Raw genomic sequence first — 10000 nt, 5'->3', positions numbered from 1 at the left:
AGCTATTCTTGGAGAACAACTGGCAAAGCTTTAATATTTAAAACCAACACATTTTCAGCAGAGAACCCTGACAAAGGCTATTGCAGCCAAAGAACATTGGTTTTTAATATTAAAGCATGGTCAACTGTTCTCAAAGAGGAGATGACTTCTTTTTATTTTACACAACATAAAAACAAAATAATGTCTGTGCTAAGCGACTAAAGAGGCTAGTTATATTCCAAAATGCTATACATTATTAGGGAAAAATCATTACCTGAACTTCAGCCTACAATATATCTTACATATAGAGAATCTATCTGTAATAGTATCAATAGTAGAAATAGTATCAGCAGTTTTGTGCTGTCAGTGATTTTGTAATGATACATTTTAAATGGTGGAATTTTCATTCTCAAAACTCTTCCAGTGTCCTCTGAGAAAACAAGAAGCCATATCTATTCATTAGGAAATCCTGCTCACTGGTCATCTATGATGCAAAGGTTTTCCAAGGCCCTGATGGCCAAGCTTCAATATCTTTGTTGTGTGTTCCCTGGTAATTCCCTGTCAGTGACCTGCTTCTTTGGCCTCTGCTGCCTCAGTTTATTTACAGTACACTGAAATCCAATTTATCTGCTTTTTGGCAAAGGGAGGGATGAGAAGGAGAGAGATGCCCACATAGGGATTCACAAACCCACACATGGATAAACACTGTGAACATCTGCCCCCAAGAAAGGCATATTCACCAAAGGGTATGAACTATTGCATGCAGACAAATACACACACATAGAGCACAAACATTAATGTGTACACACACATGAGGTAAAAACCTCTGTATCAAAACCACATATATCCATTTTAGGAAAAATATTGCCATGACCCAGTGAGTAAAAGTGGTATTTCGCCATGGACTTGGTTATCTTTCTTAGCTTATGAAAGCAACACTAATTAGCTTTAATTGTCACCTTTCTTGAACAGTGCATATCTCATATGTACAAAACTGACCAAGAGAGTGAGAGAGAGAAGCACCGACACAGAAAGGCAGCACTGTCTTTTCTAACTAAGTCTCGCTTGACATTTTCCGCGCTGCTCTGTGGTGGAGTGTGAGCTTACGTATTGATCGCTCACTGCACCTGACTGGGCTCTGCGGTTAGGCTGTCAGAGCGGCAGAGAAGTTCAGGAGCTCACAGAGGCAGCGGGGTGTAACCCATCTTGTCCCCATCCCAACCTGCCCAGGCATTTGCACAGACACAGGCAGATCCAATGGCCTGACTAATAGCTTAGCCGAGGCGCTGAGGCGAGCCATTCGAGCTGAGGAATCAGACGGAGGAAATGCCCGCAGACAAGGCCAGTGCTAAGATTGGCTCGGTGTTAAATGGCCTATGCTATTTTCTCCACGCAACACTTTCTTTTCATTTCGGTGATTTTATTTGGACAGACAGAAACCTTGAGAGGGAGGCTGAGGAGAGAAAGTGCGGAAATGAACGGAGTCGAGTTGCTCCCCAGGCTCACAGTGGGAATATCATGCAGTTCCAGAAGCTGGGGTCTTAACCACAACACCATCTGAGCGCGCTCTATGCTACCTATTAAAGAGGAAGAAGACGCAGTGTTTGACAGTCACACTATAGAAATATTGGTAACACTTTACAATAAGGGTACACTAAGTTAAGGGTTAGTTAATGCTTAGTAAGGGTTAGTTAATGCTTAATAAGCATTAACTTGTTAGTAAATGATTACCAGACACATTAGTTAACTGTTAATTAAGGGTTAGTTAAAGCATTAACTAACCCTTAATTAATGTACCCTTATTGTAAAGTGTTACCGAAATATTTGACCTCAACCTTACACATACAGGCAAAACCACTGCAGATCCTATTGGGTCTACTTAGTGAGCTTGCCCACTTGCCCTCTTCCCTTTCTACTCCTTGGAAATGTCATGTATTTTTAATGTGTAAAAAGACATTGTTTCGCAAACAGAAACACAAAAGCAGGAACTTCTGGGTGTAAAGTGCGGTACTGGCATGTAACAAATAATTAGTTGCTGTCAGCCACAAAACAGTAGGAAAACATGAATAAAGGCTAAGAGGTCAAACTTGAGATGAACTGAAACAAAGAGTGTTATACATTGGTGAGTACAACTTGCTTTACAGAGTCATACATGCATAAACCCGTGACTGCATACCACATACTGTATTTTCCTGCTGGAAGAAAACAAAAAACAGCAAGCAGCAAGCTGCAAGTAATTAGCTACTCTCAGCTATTTTGGGCCAAACGTTCTGGAAAGAGTTGGAAAAATTGAAAAAAGAGAAACAACGCCTATTATGTATTGGTGACTGCAACTTGGTTTGCAAAGTCACACATATGAAGCTTGTCATCTAGTTGTTTTCCTGTTGCAGGAAAGTACAATGCAGAAGGAAAACCAAGAAAAGATTCCCAGGAAATTCTCTGTTTCAACTTAAAAACTGGTAGATGTGACGAAAGCAAGTGCAAGCAGTTCAGAGACTATATAGGCCAGCAAATGGTTCTGGTTTTCATTTTGATGACTCATTTTTGATATTAACTTGAGTCAGTCCGTTAGTTGTTACTTGTGACATGGACATGTGGAATATGATTTTTTTTTTTTTTTTTGCTCTGAGTTAGAGGTTTGGGTCTATGACTGCCACCATCTGCCTGTTCAGCGATGACAGTTACTGACACTGACCATGGGCCGAGACTTGAGCATGCCCATCTCCAGCTCATTGTTGTGATGACGTCCGTTGGCCTTGCAGAGGCGTATCAGGCAGGACTTGATACGGAGGACCAGGTAGTAGAAGGACTTGGGGCTGGGCACCAGGTTGAAGGGGGCGGGCAGGGTGCGGCCCTCGTCAAAGTAGGACAGCCACAACTTGGCCCGGGCAAACTTCCACTCCACATCAGCATCCTCCTGGACACAGGAAGACAGTATTTAGACAGATTTGTATTAGCAGGGCTGTGAGGTGGCGGAAAAAGGTGACTCTCACCCTTTATAGTAGGTAACGAATAAAAAAATCCAGTAATCAGTTAGATACTTTTGAAAGAAAAAAAAGGTGTGATTACTTCTTGGACTACTCAGGAATAAAGTGTCTATTTAACTGACTTTAAAGAAAAATTCATATAAAAATAACTGAAGATTAATCCAATAGCTAGTTCAGTGATTACAATTTTTGGCAAGCAATAGGTAATCTCTAAATAACCCAACTCAGAAGTAGGATTCTGTGTCTTGGAGCACAAACTCATAATGTGGAACCTTGCGCTGCCTCTGTGCCCTAAATATCTCTTTCCACTTTCTCTCAGCAGTTGCCACTTTTTATTTGAGTGGGATGTGTCAAGGGCAAGAAAAGTCAGATCTCATTTGGATTGCTCCTACCGGCTCAAACGGTTCCATGTGTAAAAAAAAATCAATAAGGTGAAAATAAGGCTGTTATTGCTGTTATTAGTCAGCCTTTCAGTACACCTTCACTCCTGTGTCTACTTTGCACTCGCTATTTTTGAGTGCTGCCGTCACATTTTTATCTTTTATAGTTCATGCTCTTTTCATAGCTCACATACTCTCTCTCTAAATCTCATCGGTGCACAGAGGTGATCAAGCAATGATTGATCGCTATTGACTTGTTGACCTTGTAGAGCCATATTATACCCGTTTTGTATTGACTGACCGTCCCGTTTGCGTACCTCGATCTCCTGGTATGAGCTGTTGATCATGGCTATGAGCATGTTGAGCAGGACGACCACCATGGTGACGTTGTAGACCCCATACAGCACGTAGCCAATGTTCTCTATGAACTTGTGGTCGTACTTCAGCACCACCGAGATCACCTCAGACAGCCCAAAGATAGACCAGAACAGAGTCTTAAAACTCTCCTCCACCCTGCCAGGAGAGAGGGAGAGAGAGAGAGAGAGAGAGAGAGAGAGAGAGAGAGAGAGAGAGAGAGAGAGAGAGAGAAGGGTTGTTATGCACGCAGAGTGTAGCATGTATAAAGGCACACTGGCACACTGGCACACACTCACACACACACACAAACACACAAAACCATTGCAATGTTCCTATAGTAGGGTTTATGAGGTGGTACTGATGAAATACCCGATGAGTCATGTCCAATTTAAACACATTATCCACCCATTTCTCTCCCTCTCTTCCACACACACACATACACATGAACACCTAAACACACACATACACACATACACACATAAACACACACACACAGGCACGCTAGACTATTAACACATTGAAAAAGCAAAAAGCAGGGGATACAGACTCAATTGAAACATTTGAGATCATTTAGGTCCAGTTCATTAAATTCTTTGACAGTTCACTCCATCCTAGTCCAGAGTAGAACTATTGACAAAATACATATTGAAGCCTCACTGCCATTTATGGGAAATCACTGCAACTCCAGTTTTACTTTCCTTCACCCTTTAAATTGAGTTCATGTAGTCTTTTTTGTGCGTTATGGATAAATTAATCACCTCAGGGCTCATGAAACCCATTCAAAACACCTTGAACATTTTCAAAAATGCATGGTTGTTAAATTTGCTTCCTGCATTTTAATTCAATTTAATTGTAAATGTACTTTCTGACTCCAACACCAGCATATATGGTGCTTGAGATGCACTTGATCTTTCTCGCCCGACACTCCGGCGGCTGCTTAAATCGACACATCACTTGCAAAAATAAGATAAATCAAGCTCTGCTAATGTTGTTTCGTGCATTCAAAAATGTCCTTCCCTGTGTGCTGAGTCTTTTCAGCCTGCTCTGACTGCCAGTGACCCCAAAGTGTACTCGTGTGTGCCAGAAGGGTTGAGAGAGGAAAACCAGGGGGAGTTGAAATCAGCACAAGGCAAGGCTTGTGAACACTGGCGTTGGGCTACATGTCTGCGGATGAATATTCCATGAGTGGCAGGCAGGGGCTGGGGACGACCGCGGGGCTCGGGCGGGAGGAGGAGGCCGCCTCGCTGGATCACTGGAGGCTGCTGGTGGGTTGGGGGGGTGGGGGGGGGGTGGAGAAGATCTGTAGGCTCCCGGACCGGAGCTGTGGGCGTCCTCCAAACTAACTTCTTTCAAAGCGAGAGAGGCTGCATTGGCACGCAGAGAGCTAGGTGAAGGCACAGACAGAGAGACGCGCACACACACACACACACACACACACACACACACACACACACACACGCATAAAAAGACAGAGACGCAGGCACAAACACATGCAGGCAGGCTCTCTCTCTGTCTCTCCGTCTCTCTCACACACACACACACACACACGCATAAAAAGACAGAGACGCAGGCACAAACACATGCAGGCAGGCTCTCTCTCTGTCTCTCCGTCTCTCTCTCACACACACACACACACACACACACACACACACGGAAAGAGAGAGACTTCTAAGAGTGCTTCAGCTTGAACTTTTCAGGAAGAAAGAGCAGAACACACTCTTTAATCTTCAAGACCTGAACTCTTGTGTGTGTGTTTGCGTTTGTGTGTCCTCCCTCACCGTTTCGCTCTCTCTCTCTCTCTAACCTGCAAAACATCCAAGAATGTGCTCTCTCTTTGTCAAACGCGTTTCCTTGAAAAAGACATTGTTTTCGAGGCAGACATTTGTTGGAGAATGAACAGTGTGGTGTTCTTCTCGTTGCCATTGTGCTGGCTGTTCTGTGTGGTTCCAGCACACTGAGTGCTCCGACAACATCGGTCTAGACTGATGAAACTTACTAATTACTGAGATACTGAATAACTCTGTTACTGTTTCACGTCCATTTTGCGTCATGTTCAGCACAGCAGGACCTTGTTCAACAGAAACCTCAGACTATTCAAGGATTACAAACATTTACTTCTTCTGGCTTTGCCTTTTGGGTTTCTGTGAGTTACTATTCTGTGTGCAGTGCATTTCTTAACAGTATGATTATTATCATGATTAATGGCACACATCATGTTTGTAGTTGTTTACGTCTGAATAAGCACTCACTCTTCTTAACGTCGAAGATGTTCTCACGTGGAAAAGATAGCCCACTTCCATTGATTTCCCCATTGTAATGAGTATTGACTCGCTGCTTTGCTCACATGACAGATGTCCTTATGGAATGATGCCTGGGACCATTGCTAACCCTCATGTCGATAACTTGGATACGTGGTGCTATACAAACCGCGTTGTAGCGTGTCAGGGAGTGCTGCCCGTTCTGTTAACTTACAAAGAACACGTGCTCGCAGACAGGTGGGGCTTCTGTACTGAAAAGCTTGAGAAACACGCTGTGTCTACCTTCAATTCATCAGTTGCTATTTCAAAAACACAGATGATTCTATCTTCAGAAATATTTCAAGAGAACAGAAGGCCCGCACTGTCACATGCAGATAAAAAGTCTGGTTTATTTGGCAGACGCTTCGCCCATCAGGGCTTCATCAGCGTCAGACGTGATGTGATGATGCCCTGATGGGCCAAACGTCTGCCAGATAAACCAGACTTTTTTTTTGCATTTGAGAGTGTGGGCCTTCTCTTGTCTTGATGCGGGACTACACTACTAGATCAACACACCGGCAACAAGACAGAAGAAAAGTAAGTGTGCTCCCAGTTCTACTGTCTTCAGAAACACACCTATTTCATCAGCATGGGTCTTATGATGACTGAAATGAGAGAATATCCCTAAGGGGATCAATAAAGTATCACAAAATTATTATTCTTTCATTATTTATTGACAAGAAAAAGCAAGTTAAATCAATCAGTTGGCAGTACTTGAAACAGATTGCCACGTGCAAAAAGGCATTGATTCTCTCAACTACTCAAACACAACTGATTTATATTGAGACACTTTAATCAACTTCTGACCAGAAAAACACAGGAACAACAATAATGGTGAATGACGGTGACATTTGAATTGCGAGGTATGAAGATTTAATACTGAACTTACTGAATACCTAATTTGAAGAACAACGCTTCTCCTACACAGTATGCATGGACACAGAGGCATGTATGCACACAGACACACACACACACGTCACACACGTCACACATTACAATGCAATCAGGTACCGCAGGCATGTGCAAATAGAGACACACATTCTCAAACATTAATGGTCAGGAACGCACACACACACACTCACACACACTCACACACACTCTCAGCCACACACACAGACAGAGTGCTTCTCAAGTGGTTTCCTTTATTGTGTTGCAGTGATAGAGGGCCTGGCCACCCGACAGGCCATTGCTCAGAGCCTTGAGCCACTGAAGGCTCTTTTCAGCAATACCTGAAACTTTCTCACTCACTATTCACATCACACACATTCAACAGCCTATCGCGCAATCAGGAGAGCCGAGGAAGGTGATTTGGGCGGAATTGCCTTGAAAGCCTGTTATTTTGAGCTCCCCTTTAAATAATTTGTTCTCACTCATCTTGAGATGCTCTTACAAGATAAAAATGCTCTCCCCCCTCGCTTTGAAATACGAAAAATGAGAACAATTAGCCGGTCGTGATTATGTTATAACCTAATTATCTTCTTAATCAAATCATTCTGTCTTCCAGCTCTCCTTCCCACCAGGGTGAAATACTCACTCGATTTAGATTTCATGTTCCCGCTGAAGAGAAAACAAAAAGTGAGTGCAGATAATGATTAAGGGCTTTGTTCCAGGCAACATTAATGCGCCATTGATCCAGACACTTGATTATGAAACCACACACTCGCCATATGGCTGACTAGTTATGCACTATGCATCTATGCAGATTGTTGGAAGGCTTTCATCCAAAGAAACTTTCAAAACTGTGAGTGCATTGCATTTATATATGAGCCTTACATTGTCAGTGCCATCACGCTGTGTGTGTGTGTGTGTGTTGTATGACATGTATGAAGTGAAACATGTATGAATATGTAAGGTTACATACATACACACTACACTTCTATCCATACTACACTAAAATATAGAATAGATAGGAGAAATGAGGCTGGAATGTGTGTCTCTTCTTCCTTGCTGGATAATATTGGTGCATGGTCAACTAACACTGCAGTGCATCATTATACTTGTTTGGCTAGCCTTGTTTTCTGCTTATTTAATACAGTTAGGTCTGGGTGAGATGCCTCATAGGGAGGAAGTGCAATTATGTGCAATACAAAATGGATCCCTGCAGACCACCAACATCAATAAATTTGAATTTGTCTTTTGCTAATGTTTGCTAGCGCACTGGTCATCTGTGAATTGTTTAATGTTTCACCGTTACTGAAATGGATGAGATGCTGTTCGGGATAAAAAAGAATCTTGACACAACCTTAGAATACTTTATAATTTCATTCCAAACAGATGTGTGCGTGTGTGTGTGTGTGTGTGTGTGTGTGTGACAACAGTAACAGCAGACAGTGAATCAGCAGGGACAGTGGGCAGCTGGAGAGAGATGGACAGTGTGTTATTATCTGTTATTAAGACTGGCAGTTCCCAATAGGCTGCTCACAGCATGGTGGCTTCACGCACACGCACACGCACACGCACACACACACACACACGCACACACACACACACACACACACACACACACGCACACAGCTCCTCAACACCCTGGAGACCTCCTCAGTGACAGAAAGAAGCAAAAGGCGAGGAGGGATGGATAGAGAGAGGGAGAGAGGGTAGGAGAGAGAGGGAAAGTGAAAGACTTGCTGCCTAGAGACCACACACACACACACACACACACACACACACACATCCAGATACAGCGTGGTGTGTGTGTGTGGGTGAGTCACCTCAGCTCTGCGGGAGCAGCCCAAACCCAATCACCGACAGGCCCAAATCAACCTCTTCCCCCCAGAGATAGGCTCGCTCGCTCACTCTCTCTCTCTTTATGTTTGTCTCTGTCGTTGCCTTCCCTCTTGCAATCATCACTGCCTCTCTTTCATTTTCTCTATCTCCGTCTCTCTGTCTCTCTGCCCATTTTCTCATTATATTCCCCCTCATCGCCACGCCACAGCTTTCTCTGCGTCTTTTCTCTTTTACATCTTTCTCTCCATCTTTCCTCCCCAACCGCTTCGAGGCATTTTTTGTATGTCACTCAATCTATGCATTTGATTTAGCCTTTATTCTTTTTTTCATTATTCTCTCCATCTCCTTTGTTTCATCTGCAGCAATATTCTCCCATTGGCCAGATCTAAAAGAAGTGTAGCAGACTTTATGAAAGGCTGCACCCTTTCCCTCTCTCTCTCTTTCTGCCCCTCACTAATTAGCAAGATATTACATTTCTCCTTCTCTCCCTCCCCCTTTTTGCTTTTCTTTTTTTTCTCTCTCCTCTCCTCTCCTCCCCTCCTATCTCGGTCTGTCTATCAGCTGTATTTCTCCGACGCAGGTGTAGACAGACAGATCGTTAGACAGACAGGCAGATGGAGGAAACATCTTTAAATATTAAAGTGAGATTAACTTTCCCTCCGTCGTGACCAAAGGAGCTGTCACCATGGCGACAGCAGGGGTGGGGTCTTGCCCACCTCAGCTTTTAATGAATGAACGATGCTCCCGAGTTTGCTGTCTGTGTGTGTGTGTGAGAGAGAGCGAGAGAGCGAGCAAGAGAGAGAATGAGGCAGAAAGAGAGAGAGAAGGTGTTTCGGTGTGTGTCTTCAGGCATGTTGTGAGAGAAATCTTATTAAGCAGGGAATACAACACCACTAGACAAGCAATTAAGAGTGTTTTGACAATGAATCAAGCATGACGTCAACTCTGTTCCTCGTCTGCTCCCTCTATCTCTCTGTCTCTTTCTGTCTCTCCGTTAGTCTTACTTATCTTTCTTTCTCTTATCATAATGTATGAATTCATGTTAAACCAATACGTCAGGCTGAGATTGGCCTTTTATTAAATATCAGCCTGTTCCAATATGATGGAGGTTCCTCCCTGACCACCACACACAGAAAAACAATCAGGAAAAACTCCAATGATTTATTGATTTACTTGTTCAATAATGGTTTTTGGTAAATTAATTGTTCATTTAAAGGTCTTAATGTATCCCAGAGTTTCCCTGCCATTGAATGTGTGTGGTGGGTCTCTGTCTATA

At 43.2% G+C, this 10000-nt stretch overlaps 1 protein-coding gene across 2 annotated transcripts in view; it reads right to left on the bottom strand.

Moving 5' to 3' along the window:
• trpc7b (transient receptor potential cation channel, subfamily C, member 7b) overlaps positions 1-10000 on the bottom strand; it is a 53558-nt gene that overhangs the window by 2717 nt on the left and 40841 nt on the right. Inside the window, exons 8-10 of one of the 2 annotated variants that reach the window (XM_071544225.1) lie at positions 3664-3859; positions 2675-2896; positions 2113-2115 (exon numbers count right to left, since the gene is read on the bottom strand). In XM_071544225.1, coding sequence (XP_071400326.1) covers positions 2113-2115; positions 2675-2896; positions 3664-3859 — 421 coding nt within the window. The remainder of the gene's footprint in view (positions 1-2112; positions 2116-2674; positions 2897-3663; positions 3860-10000) is intronic. The other variant, XM_071544227.1, reaches the window with a different exon arrangement.

This window comes from Centroberyx affinis, unplaced genomic scaffold, assembly GCF_046629955.1.
Source record: "Centroberyx affinis isolate AG114_WGS23_722 - 3 ecotype Tasmania unplaced genomic scaffold, CSIRO-AGI_Caff_v1 ptg004499l_1, whole genome shotgun sequence".
NCBI classification, from domain to species: domain Eukaryota; kingdom Metazoa; phylum Chordata; class Actinopteri; order Beryciformes; family Berycidae; genus Centroberyx; species Centroberyx affinis.
Note: the sequence above shows the minus strand (reverse complement) of the source record. Positions and strands in the feature narration are given on the sequence as shown.